Below are 23,883 nucleotides of genomic sequence, written 5' to 3' on the forward strand. Positions count from 1 at the left end.
GTAGAGAGGGCGTTGGACACGGCGTCGACCTTGGATGTCTCTTTTGGAGGCTCATCATGTGTGTTCGGCGAGTTCTCGTTACCGGGTGGTTTCGTCGAATACGCTGAGATAGTTGATGGCGTCTTGTGTTTTAACAGGCGACTGCGAAGTAGTAGCCGTGGTGGTAAAGTTCTGTTACCGAACGAGGGAGCGCTCTGTCGTGGCAGCCGCAAAGACCATCTTGCCGCTGGCAGCATGTTGAATGCGATTGTTTCGTGTCTAATGCTTTAGTAGTTTGGAGAGTGAGTCTGTAATTAAGCGGGCAGACTGCGCGTGAGCAACGTAGATGCCTAATAGCTCTCGTGTGGCGTCACAACGATGTTCTGTTAATTTCTCAGAAGGTGAGCTACTTGGATTACGTCATAACAAGCTGCAGAGGTAAGCACAAACCCAGCGCCGTTCCTGAATGTAGCGATGCAAGATGCTCCAAGCAGCTGGAAGCGACGGTCTTAGCGACAAGCTTCTGTCGTGGTGATCGTCATCGTGAGAGAACTGGACCACGCGTGGTGCGGCGGCCAGGTCAGCCAATCAGATTGGGCCTTGGCAAACAGTCATCTCTAAACTTTTTCGCGTTTTGCTCTCAGCTACAGCACCACCACCATGACGCTCACAACTCTCGTCGACGACGCCATTACTTGACGTCGCAAAGGCTGGGTAAGTCTCATCTTTTTTTCTGTTCTCAATGGTATGGGAGGCAGTGCATGATCAAAGCTTCGGTCAGCGTCATGCGCGCGCAAAGTCACGATCGTGTTCTGCCTCTGGTCCTTTGAACACCTTTTCATGATGACACCTTTTCACTTATACGATTGCCGGCGCAGGCATTCACTTGACTGCGTTAGGCGCTCGATGCTGTTTCCGTTACAATAGACTACAACGGTATCTGATCGATCTTAATCACTACATGTTGCATTTGCTTCTGTGCGCGCACAGTGCTAACCTCCGTGCAGTTTCATCGAACACCGAGCTGAACTGTTAGGCATGTCCGCGACCATGCAACCTGAGCAAGCTCCAGCAGCACGCGAGGCACGCCCGGACGGTCTACTTCAACAGATCCAGGAACCAGCCAACGGTGCTTCGAGGAAACCTCGTCCAAAACGACCCAACTACAATGAAATACATGCGAAGCCTCTACCGTTAGACGTTTATGCACTGCCTGCCTTCGTTCCTCATAACCCGATTTCCGTCCTGCGGCTAGTCATCAGTCTAATCTCACAGTCGCTGTGGCCGCCAAAGTCACATCGCGTCGTGCACAAGGCATACTATTCTGTAGAGACCCAGTCGATACACGTCACCGATCCAGCCTCTATCCGAGCTCTTTGGGAGCAAGGCTTCTGGGGTAAGGGGTCCCTCAGTCGAAGTGAGCCGCAATGGCTAGTCGCTGAAAAGCGAAGGCGAGGCGCACAGGCCTCGAAGACAAGCACCGAGGTCACACAATCAAGGCGAGAAGAGCGAAGGCAGTTCAAATTAGAGAGAGCCAAGGCGCAACGCGAAGCCATTGAGCAACAACTACGACAAGAGGGCAAGATTGTATCAGATGCCAACATCGATAAGCTTGTAGGTAGTGATACCGAGGATACCAGCAAGCCAGAAGAGGCTGCGGGAACTTCCACGATCAGTAAAACCACAGATGGCGCCGTGCCACAGGGCGACACTGAAGCCGGCCTGGAACTTGACATTCCCGATGTTGAGCATCTCCAGCTCACGCCTGAGGAGGCCTTCTTCCTTACATACGTCCTCGGTGCTCTAGAAGTCACCAATGTGGACATCCAGACGTCGTCGGACGATTCGCAACACTACCCTGCATGGTATTGGTTGCGTGTGTACTGCGCGTACGCATCAAGTCCCAACGGATCGATTGATATAGAAGGAACATTGACTGATCTTCGTACTGCGTACAGCATGAGTAACGGTGCCACGCGTGTGGATCCCGCTATGTCGTGCATTCCTTCTATCGCGCCCGACAACCCTTTCTTGATGAAGTACGTTGTTTTCCATCACTTCCGTTCCCTAGGATGGGTAGTCCGGCCTGGTGTCAAGTTCGCTGTCGACTACTTACTCTACATCCGGGGGCCTGCATTCACACATGCAGAGTTCGCAATCATGATCATTCCTTCTTACTCAGCACCCTACTGGAATGAGCAAGTAGATGGCCAGGTTCAAGCCAGAGCTGCGGAAAAGGAGCGCAGGGATTGGTGGTGGTTCCATCGGGTGAACCGTGTACAAACACAGGTCATGAAGACACTGATGCTTGTCTACGTTGAGGTGCCAGAACCATGGGATACAAGATGTATGGAGCTTGACGGGTTCAGGCTCGACATTGGAAGTGTTCTGAAGAAGTACACAGTTCGAGAATTCGTGTTCAAGAGATGGAGTCCGAGCCGAAACAGAGATTAGCTTGTGCTGCTTTGGAGCTCGACCCGAATTGGGATGAAGTTGCCCGGATTACGAGTTACGATAGGACGAGCAGACGAAATATGAATCTTAATCTACATCCAGTCCCTTCACGCCCATGAGGTACGACATTACTTAAGGCCGTGCCATGTGCATGTCCCTCAAGCCACGATTGCCTGCAGCAATTGAGAACATGATGTCGCATTTATAGTGCATACATGAACGGCCCACGAAGCCTACGGAATTCATTACACTTCACAATCTAATAGATCGGATTAGAGCAAATGTCGGTAAACTCAGCTATCTGCATCTACTTTGCAACCCCGTTTGCCTCCAACTTGACAAACTCTGGCTCAGCTTTCTTCACACCAAATTTCTGATTCAGAATAACAAACTGGCCCACAAGTATCATCTGACTCCATTTCGGCCGGTCTCCATCATATATTGCATCGTGCAATAGATCCTTGCACTTTTCCCACTCCAAGAATCCCAAAACCTCGACATTCTCCTTCGTAAGCAGTTTCTCGAACAGCTTGTGTACTGGTCCATCAGGCTTGTATTTGACTGGAGCAGAGAAAGGATGCTTCTTGCGTGTATACAGCTCATTCGTGATGAACGGCTTCATGGCTTCCTTGAGGATCCACTTTTCGCTGAAGGTGCGAGTAGAAGGATCGTAATGCAGTTTTACCGAAGGGGGAAGTTTCATGGCATATTCTGTGAGGCGGTGATCGAGGAATGGTTGACGCCCTTCGACACTGTGGGCCATCTCGCAGCGGTCACCTAATACGGTGAGAAGACCGTTTGCGAGAGACGACTTGATCCAGATGTATAGCGAAGTGTGAAGTGGATGCCATTTGCTGGTCATCAGTTCGCGTGTGCGGCCGTCGATAGCGTTCACAGCGGTGAGGCGTTTGTCGGTAGTGCCAAACTCGCCGAATACCCAAGGCGCGAAGAGCGGATCCCGTAGAGATGCGGTCTGTGTGAAGCCGAGGAAAGAAGTGTTGTTCACCTGGGCACGTACTACGGCCGAGGTCACAAGTTCCTTTGGACCCGAGGAAATGGTGCCTTCTAATCCTTTGAACGTTACTATGCGCTCTTCTTCAGGGAGACAAGAATTTGGCCATGCAAGATCAGGTTCGCGAACAAAGTCGGTAAGTAACTCCCTGTAGCCGGCGAAGTGTTCATCTGACCCTTCTCCTGTAAGGACCACCTTGATACCTTCTTCACTGGTAAGCTTCGAAAGCAGGAATTTGCCGACGGTCCCCAGATCAGTTACAGCTGCCTCGTTGTGCCAGACTGCGTTCTCGATGTTGGCTGCAAAGTTCTCTTCAGTCATCTCACAGTGGTGCATCTTGACCCCAAGCCAGTCCGCAGTACGACGCGCGATCGGCTCTTCGTCGTGTTCTTCACCAATAAACTTGACACTGAAGCAGTTGATCCTTTCTGAAGCCGGGGCAGTGCCAAGCTTAGCACCTTCCGTGTCCATGAGATGCTTTACCATTCCCGCTATTGCACTGGAGTCGATGCCGCCGCTGAGAAAGACACCGATCGGCACGTCTGCACGGAGACGGTCTCGTACGGCGTCTAGGAGGCGGTCTCGTACACCCTGTATCATCTCGTCTTCGGTTCTTGTTTCAAGCTCACGCTGAAATGTGTTAGTGATAGTTGTGATGCACCTGTCACTGCACATACCTTGTCTCTGAAGTCAACATCCCAATACTTGTCTTGCGAAACAGTTCCAAAAGACCTACACACCAGATAGTGACCAGGTAGTATCTTGGAAACACCTTGGAAGATGGTCCTCCCATCGCACAACCAGCCCACATCTTTGATGCTTTGCACGTCCCACTCGGGTTGCCATCCGAAAGGAAGGAATGCCTTCATCTCGGAAGCGATCTACGAGGTGAATGTGAGTGTTCAGTATGAGCGAAAAGTGAATAATGACCATACCAGCAGTTTGCCGTCTAGAACCGTGTAGTACATGGGCTTGATGGCATATCGATCGCACGCGGCGATAAAGATCTGAGCCTCGGAGTCGTATAAACATAGTGAGAACTCTCCGCGTAGATGCGACAGGAACGATAGACCGTGCTTCTTGTATAGCGCCAGTGCAATCTCGGAGTCTGACTGGCTCTTGAATTTGTAGCCCTCGCGACTGAGGCGATCTCGGATTTCTTGGTAACCGTATAGCTCGCCATTTACTACAGCATGGATAGTGCCGTCTGCATCGTGGAATGGCTGTTCACCTTCTGGGTTCAAGTCGACGATCGCCAGTCGATTGTGGGCAAGAGCTAGGTGGTAAGGAAGTCAGTCGCGTGCTCGTGTCTATTGCAGCCGTAGTGACTTCTCCACGTACCCACGCGACAATCTTCGCTAATCCACTGGCCTTCTGCATCGGGCCCGCGATGCTTGATAGTATCCAGACTCTGCCCCAGTGTTTTGCTCAACTCCCCACGTTCCTTTGCTAACGGCCCATGACCCCGCAATGCAACCGCACAAGTGATGCCACACATGATTACCCGATTCAAGAGATCTGAAAAGAAGGAGTGTGCAGCGCTTCCCCATGGCTTTTCATCCGGAGTCCGGCAATACGTCTAAACATGACGTAGACACGCAAGCCGTAGCAATGATTGTTCAATGGGGTTTGATTGTTCCTGATAAGCCCGCATCGCTTGTTACTTGTTTGGGTTTTAGTGGGCGCCCCTGGATCGCCCAGATCGCGCGGCTCCTAACGGGATCTTCGAGCTTCAACAAGCACAGCTTCAAGTCTTCCATACATCTTCAAGTTTGTTATCGTGCTGTTTTCGCGAGGGCGTTCACAGCCAGCGTTCGTCATCATCCGCTGGCATCCCTCGGATGTAGCGACGGTACTCCCAACCGTGAATCCCACATTTGAGACATTTCTTTTTGTGCTCGCCATCTGGGCCCGCCATACGATTTTCGAGGTCCGAAGGGCGGAATCGACAAAATGACTCTCTCGATTCTGACCCAAGGAGGCCATCTTCGCCGACGACGTGGTACCTTCGCAATCCGGGACAAGCCGCTGTTGCTCGCTTTCTGCAGTGGCCATCTACCGCTACCAGATCTCCGCTACGCAACCCCTCCTCTGTCAAATCCCATGAAACTACTAGCTTCTTGATGAAGGCTGGTTGTGGCCGCCAGTGCTTTACCATCGAACCGTATTTGTTTAGCTTGAGATCAGCACTCTGACCGACAGGATCGTGCGCATACGTGAGACCAGTCTCCAGAACGAAGAACAGGCGTCTGAAGGTTTTGCTAATATGCGTAAACATCCTGACATGTTGACTGTTCCTTCTCAACGAGCCCGAGAAGTGCAAGGTTAAGCAGTCTAACCATAAGCCGAAGATGGCGTTCAAAGGTCGGAAAGTTGCGAAGAAACGTGGGTCCATTCTGGCGAGTTCATGGATTCTGTGACCAGGAACTACCAGTGTCAAATTTCGCAGGGTGTGAAACTTGGCATGCATGCTAACAGGTGTTCGTGTTGCGACAGGTAGCAGAATGCGAACTCCTAGCTCGGACTGTGAGAGGACGTCCCGCTTGTACGCCAGGAGCCACGCTTTTGTCGTGCGAATCGACACTCCTTCGCACTCGTGCTTTGCTTGGCGACATGAAAGGATCAGTCCGCAACACTGTTCGTTGTCGATGGGCGGAAGGTCTAGAAGCTCGTATATGGTGATGCGGACCTCAGCCGGGAGCCTAAGGAGAGGCGACGAGGTCTGCGCAACCTGAAGTGGAGACATGTTCAAATGCTCTACAATAAAAGCTAGGGTACAAAGTGATGCAGACGCGTCCTCGAAATGAGATTCGGTCATCATATATCCGAATTCTCTCACGTTGCTGCCTGAACCGAGGACATTTGATTGGCTGACGCACAACCTCCACTCTTCGACCTGCTTCCGCTTTCAGAAAGAGGCACCCATCAAAGCGCCATCGACGAGCCGATTGTGAATAGTTGAGTCTGGCTTTGTCAGATTGTTATCCACTATTCTGTTGCTGATTCGACTGCAGCTTCATCATTCAATCATACGTTACCTCTGACCTTTGGTACTCTCAATGCCCTCACTGCTGTCTTTCAAGCATCAATAGTACCTAGGTAGATGTAACTTTCCCACTTCCTAGACCTCATACTCACGATCACTCCTTGAGAACACCGTCTGCGGCTCATCACCACCCTCGACAGGCAGATAACTAGCTATTCTTACTTGGGCGGCATAAGAGGGGGTAGGTACCATGGGCATCACAAGAATATGGCAAGTTGTTGAGTAAAGCAAAATTTATTCCGCGCAACTCCAAAATCACAATCTATTCCAAAAGCGAAATATATCCCGCGCATCTCTAACTAGGTTTTTCTATCTTCTAAAGCAAAGAAAACACATGTAAGTACATGCAAAGCTTTTAGTAGTACCTAGGTGACGATGTAAAGAAGCAAAAATTAGGAAAATACCACATAGTAAAACTTGGAAATCCCCGTCCAGATCGAACACCCACACAGGAATAGGTACCTAGGTATGGTTGTGGACACGCATATATATGCTCTTCGACAATGGTGGCGATGGAACACCTAGACAAAAGCCTTGTCCAAGTTGCTAAAGAAAACGTCAGGCCTGAAAGGCACGTTTGCGTCCCTGAACAGGGTACTGGGGGTAAGAGCCTGCTTAGCAGCGTTGGGCATAGTATCCCAGTCGTTGATCCAGTAGGTGCGACCGACAGTGTTGGTAAACTGGGTAGCGTGGTTGTAGGGAAATTCGACAAAGTACTCTACTTTGACGTTGTTGCCCTGGGTGGGGGGGCTTGTGGTTGGCTTGAATCCGCCATGGCCGGACGCAGCGGCGCCAAGAATCCGAGGATTGGTATTCGCTGGGTTGTCAAGCCAGACGACAACGCTCTCCTGTGAATGCATAGACACAAAGTCAGCAAATGTCTCAAATGTATTTTGAACAGTCACAACTTACCCAGTCATGGCGATGGCCGCCTACGACGTTGCCAGCGGCTGGCTGGTCCTTGGGCCAGTACCATGCATACATGATAGCGAACTTGCCCCTGTGCCATGCTGCACGAGCATAGGTTTGGCCCTTGTTTTGGTCACGGCATCCAGCGCTGACGTTGCCAGTATCCTGGAGACCTCCACTTTGAACAAGATGTGTGAGCGCTTGGAATATGAGTGCATTGTTTCATAAGCTTACCTGGTGTTGCCACGGTCATCAACTGCAGTGTAGGGCTGGCAGCCGTGAGCAATGTGAAGCAAGGGCTGGAACCTTAGGATGGCACGACCAATCGCTCCTTCTTGCAGGCGGGTTTGGATTGGGTTGAGGGAGTCGTGCGGGACTACAGCGCGAGCATCGAGCTGAGATGCAGTGGGAGCTGCTAGGACGCCTGATACTGCTGCAAAGGCAGAAAAGATCGTAGTAAGATGCATCTTGTAAACGAGGAGTGTCCAGGTGATAGAGCGAACGGCGAGCAAAGAGGCAGAGAGTGTGTACTGATGTAAGGACTGTGTTGCTGCGATCTGTGGAAAGCTGTGTTTAGAATATGAAGGGCTTCGTGGTGTCTTTTATATCCAGAGCTTCTGCACAGTTCAAGATACCCTGCTGTCATCTCACAATAGTACGTCGGTGATACGATACCATTCGGTGACATTACCTAGCTACTCGGTGTTAAAGGTCTTGGTGAGAATGCACCCATAATGCATCGAGATATCACCGTACGGGGTCCACAAAGCGTGGGGAGTCTGAGAACTAGTCTCTTTACGAGAACACGTGCACCACGGTCGTGCAACACGATACTACTATGCCTTTGTAGCTAAAGTAGTAAGATGCTTGGCACTCGTGGATAACCTGCTCCCTAGGGCAGACAGGTGCCGGCGTATCGGCGCCACACCTTCTCAGAACATACGCGATACGATGTACCGGCTGAGAAGCGTACCAGACGAATCAAGCCATGACAGTCTTTTAATCATAAGTCCAACATGATAACGTCAAACCGCAGGCCAAACTCCAGAGATCATTTTCATGCAGGCCATGTAGAGCGTGAATAGAGACCTCGGGATGGTCTTAGCAACAAGGACTTCATGAACGCCAGAAAAAATGGACATATCAGGTCCTCAACCAAGTCCTTGACTCTTGGCGGCTTGCATTGCGGTGAGATGAGTTCCAAGGTCACCAAGGTACATGGATACCTAGGTACGCGCTGTCTTGGCTTGCGACAATGGTCTGATCCAATCTGGATTGAAGCCATTGCTAGACTTGGGGAGATTCCGCTGCAACAAGTTAACTCAGCTTGCTGGGCCGAAATTAGGTCGGCTAGTAACCGAAGTCTGTAAGGAGCCACCTCTAGCCCGCATTGGAAAAGTCACGATCTGCAAAAGGGCTAGAGCTGGTCAGATGGTGTTGTATTGCACAGACCACCCTACCAAAACCGCTCCTAGAGGTGCATTGAAGGCATAATGAAACAAGTTTTGAACCCCTACAGGCGCCAAGTATCAGAGTTTCAAGAAAGAGGCAGTGTTGAATCGCGTCGGTCTTGCCGGCAGCAGCACATAACCCACGAAATCTAACACTTGTCCTGTCTGCAGCGACTGGATTTCAGCGCGAATGGTAGATTCCGTAAATGCCATACTAGGGTGTCGTGACATGACGTGCAGCACGATTTCGCGCTACGGCGTGCTATTGCTAGCTCGTTTTCAGGGTTCGCTCACGTCGGCCCTTTGACACAGGCCCGTTCATGCTGCTTCAACAACTCAGCCGAGCAATTCTAGAATACGTGTAGCTTAGCCAGGTACCGATTCTAGACCCCAACCGAAGGTTGCCTTTTGTGTTCAGTTCCGCGTCTCTAGTGCGACCAAGCAAATTTGTTGTTCAGCCCTTCCCAATGCTCCTAAACCCTTTTCAATAAGGTGTTTTATATCATCATTTGTGACTCCTGCTCATTTGTGACTACATAGGTAGGTGTGGCGGCGTGTCCGTCCTCGATGCATGTTCACGAACATTGTGATTACTGAAAAGGTATGCGCCAGTAACGTATCCACGAAGAAACGATGTGAAGATTCGAGAACTCAATTACACCCGGACATGCTGTTCCGACGTTACAGCGACCACATCTCCCATCCACCAAGAAACAAGGCTGCAGCGAGTGCTGGATGTACTGATACATCTGTTGCGATGGCAGCGTTTGATGAGGCAGGCCACTCAGTAGTAGTTGGCGTTGCAGCAGCAGCCAGACTTTGTGAAGCAGACAGACTTTTTACGACGCTAGATATGCTGCTGACCATAGGTCCATCAGGCTTGATGGCGCATGGATTTCCACCCTCTTTTAACCGCAATTGATCCAGTGAACAGACGTCTGAATCGCTCGCGTGAACCATAGCGAAATTGCCCAGCCGCCCACACTTGTCGGTGACATTTCCGAGCGCATCTGCGTTAGGAGCACTCCAATCGCCAGGTAGTACGGGAAGGAGCGTAAAAAGCACTTCCGAAGTAATGACAGGCCTGGGGTGATCACACTGGGCATCTATATCTTGCCATTGGATGTACCACTGCAACGCATATGCAGTGCCTCCGTAGAATGGGACATGATCCCATTCCATTGGATTAGTGTAGTTGGTCAAGATGTACGGTGATCCATCGGTGTTGGTAAATGTCGATACGTTTTCTGAGGTAAATATCCTGTCCCATGAATCCTCAATCACCCCCCCTGGGATGGGATTCTCGATGCTGCCCCACGGCATGATATCCCATGTGAACTTAAACGGACCGAGTTCGGTAGCCGCGGTAAGGTTCTGGAAGGCGAACACGATAGGCAATGATGAGGTATAGTTGTATGTTTCATTTGCGCGAGGGAATAAAATGTCGATTTCGAAAGTCGGAATGCTTGATGTTGGTGTTTGGGTTTCCGCAGATGACGTGGGTGTGAAGGAAGCAACGGCCGTTGGCGTAATCTGAGCAAAGGCTGAGCGGCAGACAGCTAGAACTGCTGCTGCATGACAAGAATATCGTGACATCGTTTTTTATGACTTTTATGACAGGTTAGAAGTATTCGAACCCCCGGAAAATTCCGTCAATATCGTGATGTGACAACAAGCCGCGCTTTGTCGTGTTATAAACCGTGGCGCAAAGATCCTTCGCAATCTTAAGGTGCTGCACTACCGTTCAGGCGCCCAACTAACCCTCTTTGGTGCGTGGTGGTGGTCTCTCCTTTTTATTCTTTAACCGAATGGACCTTCTGCTTTCAGCAATGAAGCTCAAAAAGAGTAAAATTCAACCTCAGCGATACCAGTTCGGGCCGGAATTGTTATAGCAATAGGAAATCCTCCATAGTCAGGATCTTCATTTGGCATCATCGCGTTTGCTCCGCTTCTCGTCTCATCGCCACCCAACGTTCTTAGTGTTCGTAACGTGCCTGCCGCTATGTCATCCACAGTCTTCTCTTCATTCCTTAGGATGCCGTTGAACTTTGTGTCGGCCTTTGTCGATCGACACATCACCTGAAATCCCCAGCCAACAAGTAGAAAATTCGCTCCGCCACGATGTATGACCATGCCACTGCCGGTTCCAGGTTTGCCAAAGACGAAAGAGCGCTCCACAGTGATGTCCCAGTCGCCGAAACTTTGCTTGATGGATTTAGATGGATCTCTATCGCCGATCATCTCATCAAAACAGAAGCCAACAGACGAGCCCGGATTTCGTTGCGCTTCCAGGACAATTTGAGAGACCTGGGATAAGAGCCTGTAGTGTTTTGTATAAGGATTGTTCTCTGGCTCTAGAGTGTCGATGCCAAACGGGCTGGCCAACAAAGCTTGAAACGTTCCGTAGGCTATCCAAATGCGACGAACGCCGTACTCATCTCTTCGCTGCTCAGGAATGAAAAGTGTATTGTCACCATGCCGATACTTCGCGCATAGACTAGTATACTCGTTAAGGTAGATGTCCGGCGCAATGAATTCGAGGTCTGGCGCAAATCGTAGCCAAATATCAAGGACGTTGCTTGTCGCACCTCCAGAAGGATAATCACCTGGCTCCCCACCTCCGCCAACGACAATAGGAGTATCGTTGTCAGCATCCTCCCCAGCATAGTTCTGCCATACGTTGGTGTATAACGGAAGTGGGTATTCAGATTTCCCAGCCGCTGCTACACGATTGACGTAGTGTGCGTAATGGTATGCCATAAAGAGCTCGTCAGTCCTGCAACCGACGCCAAAAACTTCTTCCCAAGTACCAGACTGCGGCTTCGATCGCGCGACGAAAGTCTGGAGGTTGGCCTTGAGATCCGCGTGTAGTTGGTCATAGTCATTGCTCAAAAATTGAATAAGTTCTGCAGGTACTGTTCCAGAGAAGATCTTGTTAGCCTCTTCACTTCCGTCCCGGCTGTCGAACAGAAGACCGACTTCGTTCTCGACTTGCACCATCAACACGGTACTGTAATTTTCATCCACCTCTTTGACGTGATCAAGCAGCTTTCCAAACGCCTTTGCATCTGCTTCAACATTCTGCTTGTGGAACAGAGACAAGACATCCGCGATCTCAATCACTCCTCCGGCCCTTCGAAGTTCGGCGCGCGGGAAGCGTTTCGGGTTTGTTTTCACCCATGATGGTGTATAGGTCGATCTACCTAGTAATTATCTCATCAGTATATAGGAACAGGTTGCGAGGATACCTGTAGATGTCGACCCACCGTTCTTAAATGATCCGAACCATAACAAGATTAGATGTAAGCCGTATCTTCGTGCATCCAATATGACCTTATCCAGCTCTTCAAAGTTGAACTTGCCCTCTTCAGGCTCGATCATCTCCCAACTGACGGACCCAAGAAGAGTGTTGACATTCGTTGCAACCATTTTAGGCCAGATCTCACTCATGTATTCGGCAGACGAAAGCGAAGAATTCTGCAGCTCCCCGCCCAACATCAGGTACGGCTTGCCGTCAACGATAAGTTGCTTGGTATCTCCATACTTTCGGAGGTACGGAATTGATGAAGTAGAAGTCATGGTGGATAATGACCTCCGGTTTGGAGAACCTGTTGATGTATGCAATAATACCTAGGTATGAAACAAAAGACAGTACGCAGAGCTTAGGTAGGCAGCCACAAACGTTCCTTCTGAGCGCTCGTTACCTAGATATACAGCAAGTGGAACTGCGGGGCTGCTCCAGCGGGGTAGTTCCCACCGAACAGAGGATTTCGTGAGATTTACCGGTGCTAGAAGTGCAGCCACACTACCTGCATGCTAGAGCCATCAGCCACAAATGACATATCCGCTCTTGTGCCATTGGCTGCCACATTACCCAGATGGTATGACTCCACCGTATACTGCAAGTAGAAGCCAGGATGTCTCACCGAATAGCGACAGGAGAGCAGATAGTCAAGTACAAAACAATGTAGACCAAGTGGCTTAGGAAGACTGGAAGGCCAACTGACTGATAGTGCTCGTACCCCGGCGATATAACTAGGGACTCACGTCTGACCAAAGAGAGGTTCTCTTACAAAAAGTACCCATCTCGATCATCTAAAAACACTCCTTCGAAGGAACGCCTCAAAATTACCAAACTCTTTCCATCCACCCACTCTGCTAACAGTCTCTTGACTCCACTTCACGCCCTCACTTGCCCCAGGTCCATAGTATGCCCATTCCTTGATCATAATCATGTTCTCCAACAACTCCTGCCCATTTTTCCACTCTTCATCTGCAATCTCCTTGAACTCACAACTCTTCCCCGTGACGCTCGCCACAGCTGCACAAACATCGAGAGGCGTGACCCATACACTTGCAGCGAGCACGTGTTTGCCAATGGTAGCTTCTGGATCAGCGAGACATGAAGCTACAAACTTCCCAAAGTCGGTGGGGACGTCCAGCATTGGAATCTGTGTATCGGGGTGGAAAAGCAAAGACAACGTGTATGCGCCGCCATCTTGACTCGGTCTGATAGACCCAGGGACGTTTGTCATGAAATATCCTGGTAGAACGAAAGAGGCTGGTTGGCCAGCTTCCTTAATGTATTCCTCAACCATGGCTTTGCTGTCAAAGTGATGTAGGTTCGGCAGTTTTCCGTCAGTGATCTTTGAGACGTGGGGTAGAGAAGACCAGATTAGGTGTGGCACATTTGCTTCGATGCAGGCGTCTGTTAAATTGCGGCCCTGTTGGACCTCGTGGGTGAGTGATGCCTTCTCCCAGTACTATGATGAATGTTAGGGACGGACGGCAAGAGAGATGAATGAGAGTGAGTAGTACGTTAGTTACGCCAAATACCGCGTCAGACCCGGCAATAGCTGTCAAAATCGACTCCTTGCTGTTAAGGTTTGCCTAGTACAATCAGTTCCCATTTGATCCACAATATTCGAATCAAAAGACTCACCGCGACCATCTCGACACCCCTTGCTACCATGGCTTGCGCATCGGGTTTATCCGGATTCCTTGTAATTCCGCGCACCTTCCACTCTTTGCTCAACTGCGGGTGATCCAAGATGGCTTGCACGACAGAACCGCCCTGGTTGCCGGTAGAGCCGAACACGGTGATGAGCTTGGTCATGTTGAAACGTCGGAGCATTCGCGTGAAGTGCCGGTCTGCAATCGTGACATCCTATCTAGCAGTAGGTACTGCTTTTTTATATAGCACATCTTGCTTAGGCTGTTCTCACAGCCGTTGACGCGGAGAGCACTACGTGACAGCAGAAAGCTTCATCGGATGAGTAACGAGAGAGTAAGCTGAGAAAGCACGTATGTTGGACGAAGGAAGTTAAGATGGAGACCGAAAGTGGGGTAATAGCTTGATGCATCGTTAGTGCAAGGATGTGGGGGGATTACTCACCCAGGCGTACTGCCCAGCGCCTTAGCCACAGCGATACCTGGCCAACAAGACAAGTCGGGATGATGAAACGTTTGGCAACGTCAGCTGGTACTCTCTAGTTCTGCTCATATAGACTTGCACGCGCACATGGCAAGAGTCTGCAATAATCTATCTGACCTACAAAACCCCAACAGTATACGCCCACTACCGTGCTATAACCGTGCTCTTGCCGTTGTATACAACACACTTGTTCGTAAAGCCCAATCATCGATTTCCGTTTCCTTTTTCCCAGCTATCGAGGTCATTGCCAATAATCGCTCATAGATGGCGTGCCCTGGCGTGCCCAAAACTTGACTCATTTCGTCCTCAGATTCATTTTCGCACCTCGTCCGCCTCCAGCCTCAAAAATCCTGGCGTCAGGGTCGAATTTCTTGAACCCAGGAGCCGGTTTGGTGTAGAAATCCCTCATGTCCTGGAAGCCGCCGTGATCGTAGCCAGCACTGCCAGCTTCAATGTCGCTAGGAGGCCTCCGATCGCGGCCATTACCCACAAGGTTGCTGCCGAAGGAAGAAAGTCCACCTTTGTCAAGAGCTTCCCTTTTCGCGGCTCTCTTCGCGTCTCTGGCAGCGTCTTTTCGAAGCTTTTTGTCGTACCACTCACCCTTCTTCATTTCGTTGGGTATGAGCTCTTTCCGATCCCCAATCTGGTCCCTTGTCGGATTGTTGTTGACCTGGTCCCTTCCTTCTTCTTCGTTCACAACTCGCTCTTCATCCTCACCGGCAAAGATATACCTCTCTGTAACCCAGTCTTTTCTCTTCTTGCCGACATCCTGATACATTTCGACAAACCCACCTAGTATCGCTGTAGCCCGTGGGCAAGGCATATCAGGGTCGAATGGACTTTCACCTTCCTCTATCGGACGGTGGACTTCTCGGTATTGGTCGGTGTGGAGGAGAGGTTCAGCGGCGGATCGATTTCGTGTCTCATTGCCAACATTGGTTGCGAGAATCTCGGCGTTGGAAGAGAAACCAAAGAGCGTCGCGGGTGTCACATTAGTCCAGAAGTGGATCGTGGCAGCCTCGCGTTCGGCTGGAATAGTGGGCGACAACTTGGCAGTTTCCTGGGTCTGATCTCGACGAGCAGGAGTTGATTCTTGCTGACCCCTGTTTTTGCCGCGCCCGCGACCGCGTCTTCGACTGCGTTTGCCCCATCTCTGACTAGGAGTGCTACCGGCTTGATCTTCAACCTTGTTGGCAGCTCCATCGTCTGTGGGAGCGCTGTCATGACGAGCCGTCTGCTGAAGCGGAAGATCGCGACCCTCTCGCCAGGTCGTGTACGCCCCATCCATTTTCCTGAACTCTGTCTTTTTATCAGTTTGCTACCCCCGAGAACTTAGCTTGACAAGTTGATTACAGCGTTCTTAGAGACCTGCCAGATATCTTGTTAAATATGTATGTACCTGTTTACTCGCGGCAGTGAGTACTGGAGTGGTTTGTTGTCTGCGTGCCCTGAGCGGCTGCTCGCAGTGTTGTGGTATTGTTTGTGGGCGCAGAGAGAAAACACCAAGGATCGGACGCTAGAGCGCGAAGTGCTACTTCAGGGAAGTTCTTTGTAAGCGAGTCTTGACTCGCGTTCTCTGTCATGCCTCCGAGGGGTATTACTGAAGTTTGTTATGCAAGATGTGCTGCTGTGGAGAAGACGTCGCGGCGCTGCACCGCAGATATACCAGCGAACATATAGTGTCAACTGCAGAAGCTGATGCCATGTCCGTGATTGGACTGTATTGAATCGATGATACTTCCTCAATAGTAGTAAGAAGTGTTTCGTGATATTAGTATTACTGAATAGACGTATACAGTGTCCTTCCACTATGTAGTAGTGATTACCTCTATCCCAATTCCTCATGGCAGCAAATAGCTCGCGCGAACTATTTTAAAATAACGCATCATCTCCGAAGCGCTCAGCATACATACCCAGCGCCTTAATTGGGAAGATGAACTTGTAGTTTGGATACGAGATCATACTGTCATAAAGTTAGCCACCATTCTAACCAGCCACCAAGGTCAGTCAACTTACCAAGACTTGTTGAACACTCCCTCGATCGCTTCCTGCAGCCACTCTCCGTTGGCTTGCTGCCTCTTCATAATGAGCTTGACAGCCCTCTCCAATGGTTCCTTATGCGGGAAGCCGCCCTCAATCATTGCGATAATCACCCAAGCAGTTTGCACAACCTGACTTTGTGGATGCTGATCCCAGACACCGTTCTCGCAGCTCTTGTATGTCTCGCCCCAGCCTCCATCCTCCATCTGCTTGTCTAAGAAGAACTGGCATGCCCGTCTTACACGCTCAGAGTTCTCGTATTGTTCACCAGAGCACTTGAGTGATTCGAGAGCGAACATGCCGGCGTAGGTAAAGCAGATGCCCCAGCTACCATACCAAGAGCCGTCAGGGCGTTGGGCAGCTCTGATATAGGCTACGGCGCGGTCCCGGAATGCAGAAATTTCTGCAGCGCGGTAGTCGGGGTAATAGTTTTGGAACATGTGAAGTGCAGTTACGACGGCGGTCGTGCATTCGGGGTAATCGTATTCTATCATGATGTTGTCAAAGACCTCTGCTGCATTAAGGTGCTCCAGAAGAACACTGCCTCGTGTCGGCTCGTAAGAAGCACAGCCACCCGACGCGTTTTGCATGGTAAGCAAGACGTCAATAGCGTCTTTTATGCGGCGTTCGTTGATAAGTTCGGGAAATTCGTTGCCGTTCTGCAGGATGAGTGTGCTCTTGAGGCCTTCAGATGTGCAGTCGCTGACGGTGTATCCTTGCTTCCGTGTACTAAAACCCCAGGCACCTTTGCGTTGTTGACGATAGCATGCGTGCTGGTCTCTGGTTTCTTCAAGAATCTGCTGATCTTCCAGGAACTCGAGACTCTTTGTGAGCATGTGTTTCCACTTGTTGTTTTTTGACCAGCCGCATGATTCAACGGCTTGGATCAGGAACGCAGTATCCCATGTTTGCACACCGTTTGTGCCGTTCATGAGCATACCCTCATCCTTGACCCAAAGGAACTCCGGAAGCGTTTTGAGATGCTCGCGAACGGCATGGCAGTCAGGTCCTTCTCTGATGTATGCAACCAATGTATTCATGGGTCCGTTTACAGGACCAAGGTTTGCAAAATCGGTGTTCTTATCCTCGGTCTCAATAAGCCACCACACGTGTTCTTCCGCACGCTTGATCATCCAGGTGGGTCGAAGGTATGGGAACCATATAACAGCCAAGAACCAGAACAAAAATTTGAGCATCCATGACTTGTCATGATAGTTATCCGTAGAGGCGATAGTGTTCCGGTGCGCACCGAAATTGATCGTGTCAAACGGCCGCATCAACAGCTCGGCGCGCAATTGGCGTGTAAGATCGTTCAGGGGATACGACCACCTCTTGGAGTAGAGATACGACATGGGCAGAAAGACCTGTCGCATGTGTATCCACCATCTCCAAGGTGCAATGGGTACCCAATCCGGTAGCAGCCATAGCTCAGGTGGACAAGGATTGACTATATCCCACTCCGTCACACCCAGCACGCTCAACCAGAATTTTGCCCAATGCGGTGCATTGAGCGCACCGCCCAGTTTCCAGAGCGTGTCTCGCGCTTTCCGCATCCGAGGCTCTTCTGCATCTACGCCCAGAAGCCTAAGCACAGTATAGTTCATGGCGGTTCCGAACACGGTGCTCTCGCCCTCGATGTGTAGCCCCCAGCCACCGTCCTCCGGGTTGGCCCGCGCAAAGAGGTAGTTCTTGATCTCGATCGCATGCGACGCTGGTATAGGTGTCTCGGTGACATACCAGGTGATCACAAGGCCGGGTAGCAGAAACATGGGACCGCCATATTCACAAGCCCAATTTCCGGGTGGGAGCTGGAGCTGGGAGAAGAACTCGAGACCGTTGTGTGCAGCTTCGAGGGGTGTCTTTGCAGGTTTCAGGGTAGGTCGTTCCTGTATGTTGAATCAGCCCAAAAGGTTCTGTCTGGATTGGCAAGTGACAACTGGAACAGGCACCAACTCACCGTATCGAGGCCTAGGAAATATTTATCCGCTGTGCTCTGCGGCCACGCCTGCAGCTCCTTGTCGCTTGTGAGATAATGCCATGTCTGACATCCCCGGTCGTCCTTCAACCTCCATCTTGTGTAGTCGGTCTTCTCGTGGCCCTCCTTGTTCTTCGTCACGCCTACGGCGTCGTTCAGTATCTTTTGCGCCGCTCCGCGCTTCGTAACGCCATTGCTCTTCTCAATGGCATGCGGCATTATGTGTGTTGGATCCGCGCGGTTCTGAACGTCGTCCTACACGCTGCGTTCATGGGTAAAGACGTGATGGAACTGGCATGCGCCTTGTGCGGCGAGACGGGTGTCTTGGCAGAACGCGCCATCAGAGGCGAGAACGATCGTGCCAATCACCTGCATACTGCATGACTGCATACCCGCGCGAGTAGATTGGACTTAATGATGTCTGCTTTCAATCCGCGTACATGTAAACGTTGTTTGCGCGCGTCAACTTTTGCATCTCACATAATCTTCAGACCCTGATATCGATATAAGCATCATCGCATCCCTGTAATCCACCACCATGGAACCCTGAAGTCGCTGCAAAGCCACACACGACTATTATCCAAGCATCCCTTACTTGTCCTCAAACCTGCTCAAACATCACAAATACCACAAATCTCGTTACGCACACAGCCATTCCCACCTGGCATCGCCCCTGACTCAACAGCGGGAATCGGTCTTGGCAGGCACTCCCGCGGCGAAGCGCACGATCGGCGAAAAAGTTGACCGCTCGGCTCGCACGAGGCTTGCATTCCCGCCCCCTTTCAAACTTGGGCGCGCAGCACGACGCACAGATCACTAATCTTCCTATTCGCGGGACATGGAAGCATCCGAGACCGAAGGGTTGGATTGACGGTGAGTGAGTGCAGCATGGAGCCATGGCTTGGCCACATACGTAGAGTCGGATTGGATAGACGCTCGGCGTGTATGCGGAGGAGAGATGAAGATCTTCATGTATGACGAAAGATGGAAGATAATGTGTAGACAATGACGACATTGACGATGGTGACAAGGAAAGTGTGGAGATGAGCAGTGTCAATCATTGATTGCGCGTTTATTCAATCCTCGCATTCAGTTGGCGGCGGGTATGATGTGGTTGGTATGTACAGGTACTACGCGTTATGTATCGGATGAGCGAGAACCTCCAGGGCAGTCGCTCTGCACGCCCAAGACCGAGAGCCACTCCAACAATGAGACATGAGCAACAAAGGGAAAAATGCATGTGCCGTCCAGATATGAAAACACCATAGTACGCTTGAAATATGCCAAAGCAAAGGGCCGTGAAATGCTAAACATGCATTGAGATTTCAAACAGGGGGGAAAGTGGTGATTCGTGGCTCCTGTGAAAACAATACGGTCGGGAGTATGCGGTAATTGTGTACGGTAGTGGTGGCGGAATAAAAATCGTTGTTTCGGGTATCGTAGAAAAAGTAGCCTCTCGTCCATCCGCCCCTGGTGGGCAAACGTGATCAATCACTCAGATCGGGGTTTGCGACGAACAACCTTGTCCCCATGGTCATGGTCCGCTCGTCTACGCTACCCCTCCGCACCAGGTCATCCTTACTGCCCTTCTTATCCGTTGTGGCGGGTGGTTTCAGCATTCCAGGCGCTGGCAATTGCCCCATGTCACCGAAATTGCGTTCGCCACTGCTGCCACTGCCTGTGCTTGTATTCGTTTTGGTGTGCTGGAAGTAGCTATTGTCGTTGGGCGCGTTGACGTCGTATTCGGCGGGGGAGGGGGTGGGTTCTTCCTTGAGGTCGGCAAGTTCGCCGTCGGGCGACGAGTTCTGCGGGGGCGTGCTGTTGGAGGATATGCGGCCAGCGGGGTTGGCGTAGGATATGCGGCGCCCTGAACCGAGCGAGGAGCGGCCTGAGCCTGTGCGGTGGTGATATTGGCCGTTCTTGAGTGAGCCCGCGTCTTCGTCGTCACCTTCGTCGACCTCGGAAGCACTCAGGCGCATGGGCACGCCTGACCCTGCGTAGGTGACTGGTGCATACAACGACGCTTTTGGTAGACCGTGGTGGCGCCCGATCTTTGACCGCACACCGCCGGTCATGCTAGATCCTCCCGAGGCACTTCGCGGTGGGACGTGGTGTGGACCGCCTGCTACTTCCATGTTTGCCCGCATCTTGGCCTGCCGTTGCTGTGCGAGCATGCGCGGGTCTTCATACTGGGCCCTGTCGCACCAGACGGTAGCCTTTTGTTTTCGCATCAGGGCAACGTAGGACGTGGGCGAGCTACCGCCGGAACGTGTGGATGAGGAGCGACGAAGAGCGCCACTGTTGGAGCGGTTCGGGGTGCCTGTGGTAGAGCTGGTCGACGACGTGGGCGTGCGGCGGAGACTGCTCTGGTACTGGGTTGGATATTGCGAGTTCATGGTGCTTGTGGTGGGCGATGCAGCGGGGAAGATGCCTGAGCTGGTTGTGCGTGTTCGTGAATGTCCTAGTTGGCCGTCGTTGTGGTACTGATGCTGTGGGGGGCGCACCGAGATGCCGGGGTTTGCTATGGGCTTGCGGCGGACAGGAACAGCGCCGTAGGCAGAAGTTTGTGGGGGTTGCGCCATGACGGCCTGCATGATGTTTGATTGACTCTGCTTCCTTCGCGTCACGAATCACGGTAAGTGAAACACGGGTCAGCGGGCTGACGTCGGAGCGACAGCGTCAAAGAAACACAGACAATGACGTTGTTGTTGTTTTTCTTTGTTTGGCAAACTAGCAATCTCTTGGCTCGCGGTGAAGAGGAGCCGGTGTTTATGTAGCAGCAAGCAGTCGAGTTATGGCCGGAGTGCTCGCTTGGCGCCCCGCTGAGAGAGATGTTCTGCAGCCCTGTGATGCTGATGCACTGACTTCCTACGGCTTCCGGCAATGGGCTGATGTAAGGTGATGCACAAAGTTTGGTGATGCTTATGATATCCGGGGCAAGGGACAGCGGCAGCAGCGGCGCGGGGGGAGGAAAACAGTCGAGGCCCCGCAGGAGGAATCGAAATTGCAGGTCGAGGAATGCGTGATTTGCGACGACTTGGGATGCTTGAGCTGGCGTGTCGAGTCGCGCGGGCGGGAAGGGTCCTTAATAGCAAATGGTCCAGTCCAGCTAGAGGCGCTAGAAAAGCTTACTCTGGAGAATGAAGAGGTCAACACGCGCCATTCGAGGGTTTGCGAGAAGAAAGGCAGACGGCAGCTGGCGTGCGACAATTGAGCCGTAGTGCAATGCACGGCGGTGCAGTGGGCGAAATGCTGACTTACATATGGATGCGGTGTTTTCGTCGTGGGTGCTAGTCCAAGCCGGTCCTGCACCCAGCAGCGGCACACAGGCAGCTTTTGAATAGGGAAGTACGAAAAAGAAACGTCGAGCGCAGTGGGTAAGCGGGTGGGGAACAAAGGGAAGATAGTGTGCAATGGTACAGCAGGATGTGGTGGCAGCAGCAGAATCGGGACGAGTGTGGCCGCAAGAGGAAGAGGCCGTGTCTTGTACTGTATCTTGGGTACTCTCTCCGTGCTTGCCGTTGAGGGCGATCGCGCTAGAAATGGGTGAGCCGACACTTGGGAACCACGTCTCCACCACGCAGGTGTCAATGACGAAACGCTGCTCTGCACTGTCGCCATGGCGTATTATTATTATACCATTACCCAGGCGCGCCGGAGCACGGCCATAGCACCTCGCCGCTAACGCCACAAAACCTGAATCTGTCGTGTACAAGAAAGGCACTTGAAGTCTAAACAGCCGCCCCAGCGCAGCGGAGCCCAGTCCGCATACGGCTCACCACTACTCCCTTGAGCCTTGTGCGCCGAGCATCCTGGCCGGCCTTGCGGTTGCATGTCGCCAACTTCACGAATCCCACTCGCTGCCGAGCATGTCCTCTCCGCGTCGAATCATCGGCAAACGTGGCTCGAGCATTGCGGCCTGCAGGACCCAGTCAGCGGTGCATGATCGCCTTTTGGTTGCATGCTGCCTGCCTTTGCTTTTGAACCTCACTTTTGCACCCTCTGCCAGTGCTACGTTTGACCCATCGCTTGCAACTCCGGCTATTGCTGTTTCACTCTCCCCCAAGCGCGCCGGCATCTTGATTGCAACTCCATCAAACACTGTCAAAGTCCATCCCGCACCCATCGCCAATACAGCCGGCGCCATCACCGCGAGACCTCACCCCAGCGCACATCGACCGGGATTCAACCAAGGCCCTGATACCGTTTCATCTAACGTGATGTGTTGAACAGCCCGCCCACAGTCCTTGCTTGTTCCGTTGCTTTCGTCTATATGGCAGGGTGGGGTTCTATGCACGCCGATGCACCATCAGCCGTTCCCCGCTCTCTAGCACTGCGCACTCAACCATGGAACATGCTGCTGCAACCAACGCCAGCCCACCTGCTCCTCCAGATCGTGATCTCTGCGAACATCCGAGAAAATGTTGAGCCTCTTTTTTTCTGCATCACCCCATATCCACTGTCGCTGTCTTCGGTCAATTTTGCCCCGTAGATCCGCTTCGGCCTTTGCCGAGAATCTTCTAGCAACCGGCATTGCCACCTCCTGTACAATCTCTGTGAATAGTGCGCTGCGTTTCTGATAATACCTATCGATAAACTCTTTCAGTGGAGATACGGGTTTCAATGGGTATTCATAGAGGGATAATTGGAGAAGAACCCGTACAGAGTGCAAGCGTACCAGACTCTGCATTGTGGCGTAGCATCGCGTAGCAACATCCTGGAGCAACATCGTCCTGCAAACACCGCCACCGAAAAAGACCCTGAGCAGCTGAATGCGTAGATCATTGCTTGAACGTGCCGCGTTTCGGGTCTTTACGACCCCGCCTTCGGTCGTATATGATTATCACCAGCCTCAATCCTAAGGTCAAATCGCGCGCTGTCAGCATTCTCCCAGCGTCTACAAGATCTTGCTCCCGTGATGCCATCATGATGTTGCACGCCTAATAGGCCGACGACGCGCTATCAAGCATCATCGCTCTGGAGGCGCAAATATTCGATACAACAACGGCACATGATTCGTGCTCATCCACCTCTCCACCCACACCACCAAAATTCACAGTGTCAGTGAGGCCCAAGCCCTTGGTTTGGAGGAGGGTTACACAACGTCCGCAGATCTCTCACCTGCATGCAAGATCGCACACCACAATTTGCATGCTCATTTTCTTTAGCGGCTTGTGTGCGAGTAAGGCCCCTTGGCCACGACAGCGCGAGTAGTGAGCACAACACAAGGCTCGGTCTCTGCCGTGCTGACGAGAACCGCACCTGCATCGTGCTACGATGACTGGGTGTCGTATCTCCAGACGGGGTCGTCGTTATCGTGAACTGCTACTTTCGGAAAGGGTTTGCGCTTCGGTAGGCAGCTGATCCGGCATTTGGGTCTTAGTGTCGGTCGTTGTGCCGCTGTCATCGGGGTGATAAATTGTGGTTCTGGATAAGTGTGTGATGAAGACGTGCCGACTGCATGAGGGGTTCTCCGACGTTTCGGGCAGCTTTAACATCGTACGAGCATAGTTGGATTGTGCATGCACAAGTTGCGTTCTTTCAGTAAACCAAGCATCGGATGAGAGGGGCAAGCACTGCACA

General features: G+C 51.7%; 8 protein-coding genes across 8 annotated transcripts; 1 reads left to right on the top strand and 7 right to left on the bottom strand.

Annotated features, from left to right (window-relative positions):
* Positions 1–115: 115 nt before the first annotated feature.
* On the top strand, positions 116–2,433 carry ACET3X_003120 (uncharacterized protein; the record flags this gene model as incomplete). The annotated part of the gene is made up of 3 exons (XM_069448360.1): positions 116–148; positions 689–693; positions 987–2,433. The coding sequence occupies 3 exons, from the start codon at positions 116–118 to the stop codon at positions 2,431–2,433; spliced, it is 1,485 nt and encodes a 494-aa protein (XP_069309667.1).
* Positions 2,434–2,740: 307 nt separating this feature from the next.
* Positions 2,741–4,943, bottom strand: ACET3X_003121 (uncharacterized protein; the record flags this gene model as incomplete). The annotated part of the gene is made up of 4 exons (XM_069448362.1): positions 2,741–4,075; positions 4,123–4,326; positions 4,381–4,721; positions 4,787–4,943. 4 exons carry the CDS (start codon positions 4,941–4,943, stop codon positions 2,741–2,743), a joined length of 2,037 nt encoding a protein of 678 aa, XP_069309668.1.
* Positions 4,944–7,012: 2,069 nt separating this feature from the next.
* On the bottom strand, positions 7,013–7,867 carry ACET3X_003122 (uncharacterized protein; the record flags this gene model as incomplete). Its single annotated transcript, XM_069448363.1, has 3 exons — positions 7,013–7,339; positions 7,404–7,578; positions 7,635–7,867. The coding sequence occupies 3 exons, from the start codon at positions 7,865–7,867 to the stop codon at positions 7,013–7,015; spliced, it is 735 nt and encodes a 244-aa protein (XP_069309669.1).
* A 2,820-nt stretch (positions 7,868–10,687) lies between these two features.
* ACET3X_003123 (uncharacterized protein) lies at positions 10,688–12,430 on the bottom strand (the record flags this gene model as incomplete). Its single annotated transcript, XM_069448364.1, has 2 exons — positions 10,688–12,054; positions 12,118–12,430. 2 exons carry the CDS (start codon positions 12,428–12,430, stop codon positions 10,688–10,690), a joined length of 1,680 nt encoding a protein of 559 aa, XP_069309670.1.
* Positions 12,431–12,942: 512 nt separating this feature from the next.
* On the bottom strand, positions 12,943–13,967 carry ACET3X_003124 (uncharacterized protein; the record flags this gene model as incomplete). Its single annotated transcript, XM_069448365.1, has 3 exons — positions 12,943–13,614; positions 13,670–13,741; positions 13,794–13,967. The coding sequence occupies 3 exons, from the start codon at positions 13,965–13,967 to the stop codon at positions 12,943–12,945; spliced, it is 918 nt and encodes a 305-aa protein (XP_069309671.1).
* A 613-nt stretch (positions 13,968–14,580) lies between these two features.
* Positions 14,581–15,573, bottom strand: ACET3X_003125 (uncharacterized protein; the record flags this gene model as incomplete). Its single annotated transcript, XM_069448366.1, has 1 exon — positions 14,581–15,573. The coding sequence occupies one exon, from the start codon at positions 15,571–15,573 to the stop codon at positions 14,581–14,583; it is 993 nt and encodes a 330-aa protein (XP_069309672.1).
* Positions 15,574–16,157: 584 nt separating this feature from the next.
* Positions 16,158–18,519, bottom strand: ACET3X_003126 (uncharacterized protein; the record flags this gene model as incomplete). Its single annotated transcript, XM_069448367.1, has 3 exons — positions 16,158–16,248; positions 16,302–18,211; positions 18,283–18,519. The coding sequence occupies 3 exons, from the start codon at positions 18,517–18,519 to the stop codon at positions 16,158–16,160; spliced, it is 2,238 nt and encodes a 745-aa protein (XP_069309673.1).
* Positions 18,520–19,787: 1,268 nt separating this feature from the next.
* Positions 19,788–20,894, bottom strand: ACET3X_003127 (uncharacterized protein; the record flags this gene model as incomplete). Its single annotated transcript, XM_069448368.1, has 1 exon — positions 19,788–20,894. The coding sequence occupies one exon, from the start codon at positions 20,892–20,894 to the stop codon at positions 19,788–19,790; it is 1,107 nt and encodes a 368-aa protein (XP_069309674.1).
* Positions 20,895–23,883: the final 2,989 nt, after the last annotated feature.

Source organism: Alternaria dauci, chromosome 2, assembly GCF_042100115.1.
Source record: "Alternaria dauci strain A2016 chromosome 2, whole genome shotgun sequence".
NCBI lineage: Eukaryota > Fungi > Ascomycota > Dothideomycetes > Pleosporales > Pleosporaceae > Alternaria > Alternaria dauci.